The sequence below is a fragment of the Maniola hyperantus genome, chromosome 13 (genome assembly GCF_902806685.2).
Source record: "Maniola hyperantus chromosome 13, iAphHyp1.2, whole genome shotgun sequence".
Lineage (NCBI taxonomy): Eukaryota > Metazoa > Arthropoda > Insecta > Lepidoptera > Nymphalidae > Maniola > Maniola hyperantus.
In genome coordinates this window covers 13,568,045-13,584,900 of record NC_048548.1, presented here as the reverse complement: position 1 = coordinate 13,584,900, position 16,856 = coordinate 13,568,045, and the positions used below count along the sequence as shown (strand labels likewise).

Below are 16,856 nucleotides of genomic sequence, written 5' to 3'. Positions count from 1 at the left end.
TATCAACGTTGAATAACGGGCAACCTCCTGCTGCTACAGGGCATTTAATTTGGCCGATAATTTCTGCAGATACGCCCCCTAAGCCATTGATATTAGCGTCGCATGGGGCTGGCTGTAGGTTTAAACATTGAGCTGCCTTACGCGTTATGAAGTTATTTTGACTTCCCGTGTCAAAAAGGGCACGGAAGGAATGATATTTGCCATACACGTCTCGGAGTTGAATAATAGCTGTAGCCAGGAGGACAGTTGTGGTTTTAAGTGACCTACTCATTGAAGTGGGGTTAGACTCTTTGGCCACAAGAGACACGGATTTAGATTCGATAGTGATGGGGTCAGGATCAGTTTTCTTATCAGCGCCCATGTCACAGATTAATGAATGATGTTTAGATCTGCACTTGACGCACCGAAAAATACTGACGCAGTTTCTTAGTTGATGAGAACCCCTGAGGCAATTGTAACACCACCCCTTTTCCTTCGCGATCGCCCTACGTTCGTCTACCGTTTTAGAAAGAAATGAGTTACATTGTGTGATTGGGTGAGTGTCAGCACAAAATGAACACTTCAGAGTGGAAACCTTGTTATGTTGATCGTTTGATTCTGTTAATTGAGGCGGCTTTGAATTATCATTAGTGAATAGGGTATGAGTCACGTTAGGTCGTTTAACGTTAGAAGCCAAAGGTCTTAAGGTATCTTTTATAGAATTAGAAGGTTTAGAGGGCTCATTAAAGTGACTGTCTCGCATAAGCGCTTCACACTTTGAATGTAGGAACTCCTTTAGTTGTATGTACGTAGGAAATTCTGATTTTGTGCACTTTTCTTCAAATTCGCGACGCAGTTTCGTATCTAGTTTAGATAACACATGATAAACAATAATAAAATCCCAATGGTCCACTGGCAGTTTCAATTTCTTTAGAATGCATAGGTTTTCATCAACGCTGTCTAAGGTGCGACGAAAATCAGTCGGGTTCTGAATTTTAAAATTAATATTTAAAATATCCTTCCAGCAGGTGAAGGCTAACTCACGCTTATCTTGATAACGTGAAGTCAAGGCCGCGTACGCATCTGAGTAGTAATCGCCGGTGATTGGGAATACACGAATAAGAGCCAAAGGATCGCCACTTAAAGATGAATTCAGGTAGTGAAATTTTTCAACATCTGTGAGCGAATGACAGTCATGTATAAGCGCGTTGAACGTGTCAAAGAACTCAGGCCATTTTTTAATGTCACCAGAAAAGGTCGGTAATTGAAGTTTAGGTAGTTTGATGTTTGACAGCGCTGATGATTTTTGATTAAAGTCAGAATTGGATGAGTTTAGTTCCGCCTTCGCAAATGTACGGCGCATACTTGTGACTTGGAAATAAACATCATCGAAACTTGCGCGCACACGATCATAATCATCATCATCATGCGCATCACCGCACGTATCCAAAACTTCAAGAATTGCAAGATGCGCCTGCTCAAAATCATTAGCAATTCTCTTGGCTTGATCGCAATATGACAAGAATAAGTCGCACTGACTATCATCATTTTTCGCTGCAAGGCCGACTTCCAATGCTTTAGACATACGGTTCATTGCCATAGTCCGTTTACGGCGTAGAGAGGGCAAATCCCGAACAGTAAGGCCATCAGCTGTACCCGTTGGCTTAAGTTTAGTTTTCGTAGCACTAAGCTTACGGGTGACACGCTTAGGATTGAACGACATTATTATTAGGTAGGTACCGATTCGTAACAAATTATGCAATAGGTATCGGTTCTAATGTACGCCAGCTGCTACCGAAATAGGAAGAAAATAATAAGAAGTCACTTGTAACTACCTACTATTTCACGTAAGAGACGATTAACGAACAAATGTTTAATTGTTACCTCAGAAAAAGAGAAAAAGTAGGTACGAGGTTTTAATTTTTATTTTACTTATGGTAGCTATGAACACCGATCAGGACATAGGTACTTAGTTTGTTCATTAAACGTTTACAAAATCTGGAATGAAATATTTAATTCTTATATTAGGTATATAAGACCGTAGAATACGTTATTACAGCCGATATGTATACGAAACACCGACAAAGATTGATTGTTTCATATACGATCTGAAATAAACGTTACGATTAATTATTAGGTAGGTATACTATAGCCGTTGTACTATATATACATATGTATAAGCGCCGACAACTATTAGATTGCCTATACATAGATATTATGATCTATAGCAAGATAGTAACACGCATTTGAGTTGACAGGACGAGAGATTATCACAGCCGAATAGAATCGGTACACGTAAACACCGGTTAATAGGTACAATAGTTTGTTTACGCTTCGATCTGTACAATCTGTAGGTACCTATCTTCCTTTACTCCGAACATGCATTAAAACCTTAGCTGCAATACGTCTTTAAATGTATACTACGAAAGTCAAAACGTTTGTTGTCGAATGTCGTATCTTAGAATAACAAAGGATGAACCCGGAACGTCAACAACAATGACGTTCGTGCAAGTCTAGCATACTACCTGTCACTAAGACCTCCCGTACTAAAGTATGGTAGACCTTAATGCATAGACAGAAGGTTTGTAATTCTATAACTTATGCGATCGCAGCAAGTCTGTCGCCGAATGAAGTTAGTTGCACCTGAATGTGTAATTGAAAATGATGAATAGCGAATTAGCCAATAACAACGCGTTGATAACTAGAATATTGCAACATGGCCGAAATATTTATAATGGTTGCATATTTAACACAAAAGCATTAAATTTGAATTATTTTAAGCCCAAATCTAACTGAAAACACTTGTTATAAGTATATTTTGATCTGATTTACAGGATTTAAGCACTGTTTCGCGTCCCTATTAGAGTGTAATCGCTAAACTACCATTTCTTTGATGAAAATACCAGCTATATCATTAATTTGGAAATACGACGAGTAAGTAGGTAAAGTGGTCAGACGTTAATTCCCTGGTTTCGGCACCATAAAGATGTGGCGGCACGAATCCAACCTTGGTTTTGGGATCCCTTGACGTCACATCTGTGTTCGGAATCCTAGTTTGGAAATCGGTAATTCCGTCGTTATAAGACCTAAAGGTTCGCTCGTTCTTGCAATTTGGCTAGAACACAACAACGGTTACTTACGTATTAGTTATCAGGTATGGAGGATAAAGCTTGTATGGCGTATTTCCAGGTGGCTTGCTGGCAAGGCGTTGACGTCGACCAGTTGCTGAGTAATTCGGCCGTTGCACTTGATAACACTGCACTGAGCACTTCAACTCTTGGTCACCGCGGTGCCGACTAGTATTAACTAAAGAGATAGAATTAGTTGTCCGTTTGATTTTAACGAAATTGTAGCCCGGTTTTAATGGCGTCGATGGTCGATTGCTAACACTTCTCCTGTCGCTTCTTCCGATGATGCCCGATAATAATCGTATGCTCACGAACGAAAATGAGCTGCCGCTATTGGTTCAAACCAAAGACGAACGAGTAGATCGGGATCGAATGAACAAAGGAACACAGATATCGCGACAAGCATACAGATATATATGTTAGTCAGTCAGTCAGTCAGTCAGTCAGTCAGTCAGTCAGTCAGTCAGTCAGTCAGTCAGTCTATCATTTAGCTGTTCAGCGGGGTGATTCGCTAACTTAGTGTATAGGCACCGAGCTCATTTGACATTGGTTAGTACTTGGTTCTACATTGCTGCTTCCCTGAGTGATATGAAAATATTTTTTCGTAGAAAACCTTCAATGGATTAAAAATAAATGAAAACCTTCAATGGATTAAAAGTAAATAAAAATAAATGTCAATCACCCGTTGATTACCTATTTATGATGATACCTTAGGTACCCATGTATATGACAAGGCAGGCAAATTTGACTCATTCTTAACTCCGATGGAAAAATAGGGGTGCTGTAAGTTTGATTACGTTGTATGTCTACCTATGACAGTATACTTAGTACTGAAAAGTAGGACCAGCCCCCCAATCGTGTAAGAATAACCATTTCATGGTTATCGCAATCGTCAAGAAATTCTGCCCTTTGATTGGCTATTAAAAAATGTAAACAGCAAATCAACCAATCAAAGGGCAGAATTTATTGACGATTGCGATAGCGATGAAATGGTTATTCTTACACAATCGGGGGGCAGATATGAATGCGTATTGCATTCAAATCGTTCGTTAAATCATACTATTTTATACATGGCATAATCTTGTACCTATATCAAATATTTGAAAAGAGCAACCGCCGAGTTTCTTGCTGGTTCTTCTCGGCAGGAAAGGCATTCCGAACCAGTGGTAGATGCATCCGACTATTCGTAAGTGCTTGTAAAAGTTTATACGAATAAAAAAGATTTTTATTTTATTTTATTTAATTATTTATTATGTTAGTAACTTAATCATAGGGATATTTTATTCGAGATGGTTTAAGATGGGTATATCGTAGCAAACGTAGACCTCTACATTTCACTATATGTTGAATGTATAGATGAATTAATATTCTATAATAAGTGTTATTTCTTGTACCATGGTACGAAACCCTTAGTGTGCGAGTCCGACTTGCACTAGACCGGGGGTTTTTTTTTTTTACTCAGATACAAGTTAGCCCTTGACTGCAATCTCACCTGGTGGTAAGTGATGATGCAGTCTAAGATGATAGCGGGCTAACCTGGAAGGGGTATGGCAGTTTTTATTAAACCCATACCCCTTTGGTTTCTACACGGCATCGTACCGGAACGCTAAATCGCTTGGCGGCACGGCTTTGCCGGTAGGGTGGTAACTAGCCACGGCCGAAGCCTCCCACCAGACCAGACCAGAAATTTAGAAATTATAAAATTCCAGACCCCTGCCAGGAATCGAACCCGGGACCTCCCACTATTAAGACCACAGCGCTCACCACCGCGCCAGGGAGAGGTCGTCAGGGGTTTTTGTAATGTTAATGAGATTTCCAAAGAGCGTATCTCGGGTTCGTATATCAACGGAGGTGCTTTATGAATTCTTTATGTACAAATGAGCGTTAAAAGCCTCGGCCCAAAGAAATAGCCCGCGGCCTCCTGAATATTACATCAAGTAAAACATAAGGTCTTTTCTAAGGAAATTTCGCAAGAAACAGGTTAACTTCAGGTGAAATTTTATGCAGAATTTAAAATTTTACGTGCCAAATAGGTAACAACAAAAAAATTTAATGGTGTAGGTATACGCGTCAATATTACTTTATTCATCTAACTACTACCCTTATTAAATGCGAAAGTTTGTTTGTTTGTTGGTTTCTTTGTTGGTTTGTCCTTCAATCACGTTGCAACGGAGCAACGGATTGACGTGATTTTAGCATGGGTATAGGTAAATACCTGGAGAGTGATATAGGCTACTTTTTATCCCGGAAAATGAAAGAGTTCCCACGGAATTTTTTGAAACCTAAATCCACGCTTGTATATATAAAAGGAAAGCTGACTGACTGACTGATATATCGAAGCACAGCTCAAACTACTGGACAGATCTGGACTACACCAATTTCAAACCCCTATTTTACTTTCTTAGGGGTTGAATTATGAAAAATTCTTTATTAGTAGATGTCTACATCATAATAGCTATCTACATGCCAAATTTCAGCCCGATCCGTCCAGTGGTTTGAGCTGTGCGTTGATAGATCAGTCAGTCAGTCAGTCAGCTTTTCCTTTTATATAAGTATTTAATTTCTATGTTCCATCAACTTGCAACCCCATAAACATGAACTTCGGCCGACATTATATCGCTTCGTCTTGGCTTTCAACAAATTTCTTATCTGGGTTAAGCCCGCGCTTACACTGGTAATTACTTTCGCATGCACCGAAGCGAAACTTAAACTCCTTCTGTACGCGGCTTAATTTCTCGACTTTTGAACCTGTGTACAGTCAGTCAAGTTGATAATATTTATGTTATCACAATTATGTTTCAATGTATTGTTATAAATTGGTTGTTAACTGAAGCTTTAAGTGTTAGGTATATAAACTGATAGTCCTACACTTATTGCCATGATATGGATGGATGCGTATCCACTAAGAAAGGATTTTTCGAAATTCCACCCCTAAGTGGGTTAAATGTGGGACGAAAGTTTGTATGAAAGTCTGTCATTTTTGAAGTTACATCGATGAAAATTGGTATTTGGGTTTTCGGTCACAAATTAAGAAATACGTGTTCCAGGATTTTTGGAAATTCAACCCCCACCTCGATTTTCTAAAATCCACCCGAGCGAAGCCGGGGCGGGTCGGCTAGTATCCTATAAAGTTCATCAAGAATAGTTACATAGCAATTAGCAAGTACATTTTTCGGCCTCAAAAGAGCGATCTCTACCAAACAACTACAGAACTAAAATTATAAACACACACACACAAACACATATACATAATTATTGACGTGGTCAAAAAGAAATTTGTGAAAGGCAAAAATAATATTTTTATGTACTGAAACATCATGGAATAAGAGCCAGCGAGTGCCAGACATTGAAAGAAAGAAAAAGCTGAAAGTTTCTCTGCGTATTGCCCCAACACAGGGAGGGACGATCAGCGACTATGAAGGATCATGGTGGCTTTAAGAGATAACAGGTAACAAAGGTGCTAAAACCTTACGTCAAAGTTAAACTTTAACACTCTTATTAATAAACATAGACTAGAGCGGTATTAACTTTATTCCAAGTTGTAAGTCTGCAGTAGCTACATTTCGTATTAATAAACATAGAGTAAGGAGGAAGTAAAATAATGCGACTCTACTCTCGGTGTAAAATTTACTCCTCGGTGCCACATGGTTTAACGACTGACTAAGCATAATCTACGCACTAAGTATGCATATTTTGACCATCAGCCATAGCGTTTTGTTTGTTGTGTATGATAATAATCAATAAAATGATTTTTGATTAATGATATTTGTGTTTTCATATCATAAGTTTGTAACGCAAATTAGAAATGTACTTACCTACAAGATCAATTCAGATTATTTCATTGATAATATAAAGTGAAACTGATGCGTTTTCTGAGTAATTAATTGCCATCAATACTTCCAAATTCCCAAACAAAAATGGCGGTGCAAGTTATCAGCTGTGAAGTCAATGTCAACAAAAAATACTGTCACAGTTATAGGTCCGCTGGTCTATATCGTCTGTCACTGTCACACACAGCATTCAGTTCGTTCGCTGACTCTCTCTTTTACTTTTTAATAAAGGGGCTGCCACACGTGCACGCTGTCATTCTGAAGTAAGGCTGGCATTGTTAAATCGGGCTTATTCCATGTTTATTAATAAGATTGTTAAAACGAAGCTAATACTACGTTGGTCCTGGAAGTAACTAGTCCAAGTGTAGCTTAGGATAATGCTTGAAGTAAGCATTTTTTATTAATAAGGGTGTCTGGGTGTCTGGCAATGCATGACGTGATTTCTACTACTATTCCGAAGAAAATATAAAAACGGGCTCTGCGGACAGCGGCACGCGCGGCGCGCAGTCTTAACCGCCTGTTATACCTGTCACCATGATCCAAACATCATAGTCATTTCTCGGCAGTTCCTCCTTAGCAGAAAAAATTTCAGCATTTATAAAATAACGAAGGTCTGGCGCGCGCTGGCTCTTAGTCCATAACTAAAACATTATGAAAAGCTTTCAGCAAAATTCGTTACACGTGCGACAGTATATTAATGTGTCAACTTTAACCTCCATGTTTTTAGGGTTCCATACCTCAAAAGGAAAAACGGAACCCTTACAGGATCACTTTGTTGTCTGTCTGTCTGTCAGTCTGTCGGTCTGTCAAGAAACCTACAGGGTAGTTCCCGTTCACCTAGAATCATAAAATTCAGCAGGTAGGTAGGTCTTATAGCAGACAGTCGGGGAAAAAATCTGAAAACCGTGAATTTAGGGTTACATCACACAAAAAAAAATCTGGTCATGAACTAATATTTAGTATATTCAATTTTCGAACTAAGATAACTATATCAAGTGGGGTATAATATTATGAAAGGGCTTTACCTGTGCATTCTAAAACAGATTTTTATTTATTTTTATGCGTCATTGTTTTTGAATTATACCTAGTGCAAACTACGAAAAAATACGACTGTAGTACGGAGCCCTCGTTGCGCGAGCGTGGCTCGCACTTGGCGGGTTTTTGCTTGTTAGGTCCGCATGTTGCTCAAACAAGTAGTAGGTAACTTGTTTGAAACATATTTCATTAATGATTCAGTTCCCAACAAAAATGTTTGCTACAATTTTGATAGTTTTAATATAAAGCTTGCAAAATGAGTTTTCACGCGCCATTTTGACTTTATGTGTCAACTGTCATACCAAAAGTACGATTTTGGTGCTTATTTTAAAGGTGAACCGTACTTTTGACATGACAGTTATCACAGAAAGTTAAAATGGCCCGTGAGAACTTCATTTTGTACAGCCTTATTACTCGTCGGTTGTTTAAAAAATTGTAAGTAAAGTGGAGACTGCCGAACTTAAACTATGATTAACAGTAGATTTTTTTTGGATTTCCAAATTAATATTGTAGTATCAAAAATTAAAATATCGTACCTACGTATAATTTGTAAATTAAAACCATTATGATTAGTTTAGTTTTCTCATTAGTCGGCACTCCAAGCTCTATTTTCATGGCACCTGGCACGAGTTAGTTCGTGAACTGTGGTATCGTATAAAGAATCGGCCAAATGCGTGGCGGGCCACGCGCAGTGTAGGGTTCCGTAGAACTCCTTAATTTGTAAACCCTACTTAGCCATGATAGTTTTCCTTTAAAATTGATTATATACAATACTACTGCTGTGGATTTTTCACGTTCCTATATACTACCATTTGGCTGATAGAGGGGGGGAAAGACACTTGACTCTAATAAAAATTAGAACTTTAAACATCATATTTTACAAACGGATCTAGAAATCGAAAAATGATGTTCCGACACCCACAGTATTTTTTATAAAAGACCTATTCAACGATACCACACACTATGGGGTACACGAGAAAAAAAAATCATCCCCACTTTACATCTAGGGGAGCAACCCTAAAAAAAATATTTATCACAATTTAGTTTTGTCGGCGTGATTCATATTTATACCCATGCCAAATTACAGATTTCTAGCACTAATAGTCTCTGAGATTAACCAAAGACGGACTGACGGACAGACAGACGGACGGACATGGCGAAACTATAAGTGTTCCTTGTTTACTACGAAACCCTAAAAATATTCGTACGTAACTGGTTTCGTAGGAAGAAAAAATATTCTTTGAACGAAACTGGTTACGTAGCACTGGTTTCGTCGGCGGCCGAAGCGGGTTAGTCTAAATATATAAAAGGAAAAGGTGACTGACTGACTGACTGACTGATCTATCAACGCACAGCTCAAACTACTGGACGGATCGGGTTGAAATTTGGCATGCAGATAGCTATTATGACATAGGCATCCGCTAAGAAAGGACTTTTCAAAAGTCAACCCCTAAAGGGGTAAAATAGGGGTTTGAAATTTGTGTAGTCCACGCGGACGAAGTCGCGGGCATAAGCTAGTTAAATTAAAAAACGTTTTTTCTTTGTCCAGTGATAGTGACAGCACACAACATCACCTACCTAGAGGTGCCGCAATATGGCGACCCGCGACGCGACGGCGACCTCGTCTGCCTCTACGTCAGCGAGAAGGGCGACCCAGCACTGCACTCTGTCAAGTGGTACCGCGACAACAATGAGATATTCCGGTTCACGCCTGGAGAACAGGTAATTTCTACCCAGGACATAGACGTGGCGCTGTTAATAACTAATGTCACACTTGGTCTATGTCATAGCAAGGTTTATGTCTAGGTCGAAGAGACTGCGACCAAATTGGTACAATTTGCAAGATTCTTAGGGGTGTGATCGACTGCTCTGAACTACACAACAAGCTCTGCTGCGTTTATGCACCCTCTAATTACAGCTATTTCCGCCACCGCTCCAAATTTTTCGTAAGTCCGTTTAGTCGCACGTTAGCGCGCTCCAGATCACCCATACCGCGCACTTTGGCTGCGCTCAACGCACTGCTGAAGGAGTCCCCTCGCTGTGACATATTTGCTGACAAATGGGCTGACCTCATGGGTCAGATCTTGCACTTTTGTGAAAATTTATAATTTTGCTTTTTAAAATTTATAATTTTAACAATTTTTGTAAGTATGTTTATGTTAGTTTGTACTCGTAGTTTAATTAGTGTAATTGGCTTTATGGCCGTTCTAATTAAATAATAAATAAATAATAATAATAATAGCGAGACGTCCACGCCCCGTCTCCAACTAACTAGCCACAGCGATGGATAGTGGGAAAGTATAAGATGTAGGTACTAGGATAACATCACCTACTTAGAGGTGACACTATCGCATTTATGCCATATGCATATATGCCAGCGACTTCGAACGCATATATTTCGGTTTTTTTTAAATCCCGTGGGAACTCTTTGGTTTTTTGGTATAAAAACTAACCTATGTCCTTCTTCGGTATGCATGCTATCTCTGTACCCGTCAAAATTGGTTGAACGGATGATGATGGGCAGTAAAAGGTTAGAAGACAGACAGACATTCGCATTTATAATATTAGTATGGACTAGTATTTACATAAGAACTAATTTTTGTCATACATACCGTGCATAAAATATCATATTGTGTGTGTGTGTATTTTTTATGAAAAATAAATGAATGTAACAATCTATTTCCCTGAAATCATTAATTAAACCACATATGCTTCACCTCAAAATTCATATCCAAACAAACATTTTATAGCTCTCCCTATCGATATAATTTATTATATTATTTGTGGTGCACACACAAATAAATCAAAATGTCGAATAAATTAATTGTTATTCATATATTCTTAACAAATCGCCCACCTGTTGTACTAGGGCGCATGAAATGGCGTGAAGCGTTATGTTTAACGTGTATCTTAACTTTTAACGACCCATTGGGGAAAATATTTTTGTTTTATGCCTTTTACTTGTTTAAGCTATATTGTGAGTAAGCGAGATAGTACACGATTTTAGAATACAAAAAATAAATAAATATATATAAATTTTTTTATTTTTTTCCATGACAAACTTTTTTTTTTAATATTACAATAAAACTTAAAGCTAGCCTTATCTAATTACTATATAAATCATGACCGCGTGGAATGGTGCCAAGAATACTGGCTGCATTTCCGCGCTGGACAGCCAGGCTGATCCGTTGCGCAAAAAATGAGCCAGCCCTTCTGTCACCAGATGAGGCTATTAATCGCGGTGAAATGTCTCGTAAAAATTTTCTAGCACTAAGACTCCATGGCCCCAGGGTCTCCACGGCAAACGGCACAAAAATGTAACTCTCTATAAGAGAGGCATACTTGCGCCGCTTGCCGTTTTCAGCTGTTTTTGCTGCGGCTTAAAATATTAAATTAATATTTTATATATCTAATAATTAATTAATTATATATAAAAATAAATAACAAATAAAATAAGATCTTCTATCGGGTATTGCATGCACCTCACGGCATTATTTTTTAGCTAATTAGTAATTACTTATTATACGTTTTATCGGCATAGTCCTCCACTAAATAATAAAACCGGCCAAGTGCGTGGCGGGCCACGCGCGGTGTACACTGTAATATGTAAAAATTAGCACTTTAAAATATCATATTTTACAAACGCATCTAGAAATCGAAAAATGATGTTCCCACACCCACAGTATTTTTAAAAGACCTATTCAACAACACTATGGGGTAAACGAGAAAAAAAATCATCCCCACTTTACACATCCCCTACCTAAAATTATATTTATTACAATTTTATTTCACCACTTTGTCGGCGTGATTTATACCCATGCCAAATTACAGATTTTTAGCACTAATAGTTTCTGAGATTAACCGTAGACCGTAAGACGTATGCATCCGCTAAGAAAGGACTTTTGAAAAATCAACCCCAAAGGGGGTAAAATAAGGGTTTGAAATTTGTGTAGTCCACGCGGACGAAGTTGCAAACATAAGCTAGTTAAGTATATAAAAGTACTGAAATTCCTGTACTTAGAATATTCCTTTGAATAAGGAGGTCCGAGTAACTACTACAAATATCTCCATAATGTAAAGTAAACATTGCCTAAGGGTAGGAATCATAAAAACTAGGAATAAGTAAGTACAGAAAACAAAAAAAAAATGTACGTAGGAGAGAAAATAAGTGAAAATATTCTACAGAAACATATTCTCGAGTGAGTGTTGGTTTTTCTACAAGCGGGGAAAAGCCTTTGGTAATTTTTAATTTTAAAATTGCTTCCCTCTCAATTTATAATAGCTGGAGAGACAGCGGAAGATTTTAAGAGGTGCTTGATTAAACTCTAAAGTTTGTGGTACATTTTTTCTATTGTTGTAGTTACCAAGTCATGGAGTATCTATGACTGTACATACTGGACAATTGTAACAAGATTATACCTGCTGTAAATTGAATCATTTCAATAATAAATAATTACTTAATTCCATCATTAAATATTTAAGACCATCGTGGTTTAACGACATATTAATTTAATGTAGATAACGCCAAAATAATAACGCCAAATTAATCGTGATATCTACATAAAAATATATTTAAGACCATCATTCTTCAAGGACAAGTATATCTTGTAATATAACTCAAAAATTCACAAATCTGCTAAGAAGTCGCTGGCGAGTCTAGTTTTCCAAAGTCAGGATAGTATAACAAATCTTTTAACAAGCACCTAAATAAAAGTTTCCACCATCTCTTGTTCATTAGCTATTTACACTCGCCGCGGTATTTCCCGATGTTTTCAGAAAACTGTGTTCACTCACTGGCCGATTGAAAGCGATAATTAATTGGAAGACTCTACTTGATTTATTGTATGGATGTGAAACGAAGGAAATGTTTGATTTACTAAAATATTGCCAGCTTTTACTAGTTTATTTTTTGGTTTAAACAAAAGTGTATCCGACGTAACCACAAGTCCACTCGCCTTCGTGAATTGCAAGAACTGTACCTCATTGGTTAAACGGGCGGACTGAAATCTAAAAGGTTGGCGGTTCAAACCCCACCCGTTGCACTATTATCGTACCTACTCGAAACCACCTAGAACAAGCTTAGTCACTTAGTAAACTGGCTAATATTCTTCAAAAAAGCTAAATTGATTCATAGCGTACATTCAAAATTCTTGAATGTTTTATCGTTTTAGAATAAATAGCTCCATGAAACCTAAAATTCTTGTATACAAAGTAAGCCAGAAATAACATCGTAATTCATAGTAAAAACAACAAAGGTCAAACTTTATAAAAATTAAGTTAATTACTTTGCATAAGTAACAAAGTTATTCGGGGCCCTGTCCCTTCATAAATTATTACTTGAACAATTTGGGTAATGCCGCGACGGGTATTTCATAAACTAAGGAGAATATTTTGAGGATGATAAATTATTAAAGCACCACTCGTATCTTATCCGATCCGGCCAGCCTATGAGGTAAGAGCGGGGGCACACGCGTTGTGGCGGCGGCGCGGCGGTGCGGCGCCAGAGTGGTGTCGCTGCGTCGTCATATTATATAGAAATATCTGTGGCATGTGACACGATGCGCTCCGGCGCCGCACCGGACTTGCAACCACCGAGACGAGGCGGGGAGAGGGGAATGCGTTGCGACGTCGGAGCGGCACCGCTCAGTTGTTTTTATTAACGTACTGTCAAACGCTGCTACGGCGCCGCTGCGACATAACAACGTTGCGGCGCCGCACCGCTCGTGTGCCCGCTGATATAGTGAAATCTTTGCGGTGCGGCGCCGCAACGCATCGTGTGCCCCCAGTCTAAAGCGTAAAACTACGGCCACACCTGTGCGTTATGAACGCGCAATTCGGAACGTGATGCGGGAACGTCCATGACGCGAATCTATACGTGCACCTACGAGACTGTTGTACAGTCATCATCATCATGATCAACCTATAGCCGGCTCACTACAGAGCACGGGTCTCCTCTCAGTATGAGTAGGGTTTGGCCATAGTCCACCACGCTGGCCATGTGCGGATTGACAGACTTCTCACTTCACACACCTTTGAGAACATTATGGAGAAATCTCAGGCATGCAGGTTTTCTCACGATGTTTTCCTTCACCGCTAAAGCGAAGTTTAATTTCTTCAAACGTACATAACTCCGAAAAGTTAGAGGTGCGTGCCCGGGATCGAACCCCCGACCTCCCGAACAGGAGGCGGACGTCGTAACCACTAGGCTATCACGGTTGTACAGTACACGGCAGAAAATAATGTACATCGAATTTTAGAAGGAGACAGCGGATTTGTAGAGCATTGTCTCTGTTGTTCAGACAGACAAAACTTCATTGATGACCGCTTGCGCTGGCGCAATAGAAATAGAAATAAAAAGATTTTAGAATGTCAAGTGAATCTACTACTAATTGGTTTCCAAATTGGTGTGCCCGCTTGTTTTATTCAAATATTAGCTGATGCCCGCGACTTCGTCCGCCTGCAATTAGGTTTTTAAAAAACCCCTGGGAACTCTTTGATTTTCCGGGATAATCCGTAGCCTATGTCACTCTCCAGGTCTTTATCTATACCCATGCAAAAAATCACGTCAATCCGTTGCACCGTTGCGACGTGATTGAAGGACAAACCAACAAACCAACAAACAAACACACTTTCGCATTTATAATAAGGGTACCTACTGATTCGATTTACAATATTTAGGGTCGATTTCGCCAACGTAAAATAAGTCTTATCCGAGAGTAAATTTGATATTTTGGCAGATGTTCAATACAAAAACTGTCAGTAAAACTTGTCTTGACTTGGTCTTGTCAGCTTGTTTAAATTATCAAACGTATAAATTTATAATTAATATCTATTTCAGTAATGTGTAAAAAATTGTAATCCTATTTGACCTTATTTTCAGTCTGTTATTATGTAAAATTATATTGTATGTATCGCTGTCGATTGCAAATAAACGAATAAAATAAAATAAAATTACGCCCAATTTATTCCTCGGTTAAACGTCACTAAGATGTTCGTGAAATCTGCACTTAGACGGATTTAGGCTACTTTTTATACCAGAACATATAATTTCCACGGGATTTTCAAAAAAACCGAAACATACTCGAAAGAAGTTGCAGGCATCACCTTGTTTAGAGTAAAATAAAAACTCTAACTTTTTTGTGCAGCCCCCAACGAGGACTTTCAACACCACAGCCGGCGGGGTCTCCCGGGGCGCCTGCAACATGCACAGCTGTTCCATCAGCGTAGTTCTGCCCAAGAAGTACAACACCAGGATCTCGTTCACGTGTGAGGTGTCCACTGAAGGCCCGAGGTTCGCTGTCGTCAACCAGACCAAGTATTTGACCGTTGCTGGTAAGTACATATTATTATAATATTGAAAAATTAAAAAGAGCAACCGCCGAGTTTCTTGCTGGTTCTTCTCGGTAGGAACGGCATTCCGAACCAGTGGTAAATTAAAACTACCTGACTATTCATAAGCACTTGTAAAAGTTTACATGAATAAAAAAACATTATATTCTATACATTCTATTCTATTCTATTCTATTCTATTCTATTCTATTCTATTCTATTCTATTCTATTCTATTCTATTCTATTCTATTCTATTCTATTCTATTCTATTCTATTCTATTCTATTCTATTCTATTCTATTCTATTCTATTCTATCTTATTCTATTCTATTCTATTCTATTCTATTCTATTCTATTCTATTCTATTCTATTCTATTCTATTCTATTCTATTCTATTCTATTCTATTCTATTCTATTCTATTCTATTCTATTCTATCTTATTCTTATGTAATTTATTTAAATAATTTTATAGTCTACTAGCTGATGCTCGCGACTACGTCCGCGTCGATTGAGGTTTTTGAAGATCCCATGGCAGATGTACAATACGCGGCAGAAAGTAATGTACATAGGCCTTTACAATGACATTTCGGCTTTGTAGAGCGTTGTCTCTGTCACTCATACGTGACGTTTTGTCGGTCTCAAACGACAGAGACAATGCTCTACAAATCCGTTATCTCTTTCTACAATTACTTTCTGCCGCTGTACAGTGATAGCCAAGTCGTTAAGACCTTGGTCTCCTATTCGGGAGTCTATGCTTCATTTCAATCCCGCATCTCTAGCTTTTCGGAGATCGCATACTTTAAAGGAGAATAGGAACACATAGTGAGGAAATCTGCAAACCTTAGAGTTTTCCGTAATGTTCTCTAAGGTGCGTGAACTCTGCCAATCCGCATGTGACAAGCATGGTAAACAATATTTATTATTTTATTATTGTAAGTAGTTGATAGTTTATGATTTCGTGGCGTCACTCGGTTCAGGGTCCAGGCTGAAAATCAGCGCTGTATGTTCTTGTACATCAAGGCATACAGCATAATGCCGAGCTGGGATCCTTTTTCGGGTTGTGCCACACATGACAGTTTGTTCCGGCGCTTCTCTTGTTGAAGCACGTTGAGCTCATGCTCAGGTGGAAGAAGCGCCGGAATAAACAGCTCTTAGTTATAAGATGGTGATCTATGGCATTGTTTCCAAAATAAACGTCTTTTCTTTTTTTCTTTCTTTCTATAGCCTAAACTCGTCATTGTAAGAGGAGACCCGAGAAGTTGAGATTATGATGACGAATCATGAAATAACAGTTTATTTCTCTTAAACAATACTAGCTTATGCTTGCGACTTCATCCGCGTGGACTACATAAATTTCTAAACCCCTTATTTACCTCCTTAGGGGTTGAATTTTCAAAAATCCTTCCTTAGCGGATGCCTACGTCATAATAGCTATCTGCATGCCAAATTTAAGCCCGATACGTCCAGTTGTTTGAGCTGTGCGTTGATAGATCAGTCAGTCAGTCATTCAGTTACCTTTTCCTTTTATATATTTAGATATCTCACGCCCGGCATT

At 38.6% G+C, this 16,856-nt stretch overlaps 1 protein-coding gene across 4 annotated transcripts in view; it reads left to right on the top strand.

Annotated features, from left to right (window-relative positions):
* Window positions 1–16,856, top strand: part of LOC117987755 (uncharacterized) — an 84,540-nt gene that overhangs the window by 40,576 nt on the left and 27,108 nt on the right. For all 4 annotated transcript variants that reach the window (XR_011237461.1, XR_011237459.1, XR_011237460.1 and 1 more), the window contains exons 2-3: window positions 9,522–9,694; window positions 15,118–15,304. Coding sequence is in view for 1 of the 4 variants with exons in the window: in XM_034974805.2 (XP_034830696.1) it covers window positions 9,522–9,694; window positions 15,118–15,304 (360 nt within the window). In the remaining 3 variants the exon portion in view is untranslated. The remainder of the gene's footprint in view (window positions 1–9,521; window positions 9,695–15,117; window positions 15,305–16,856) is intronic.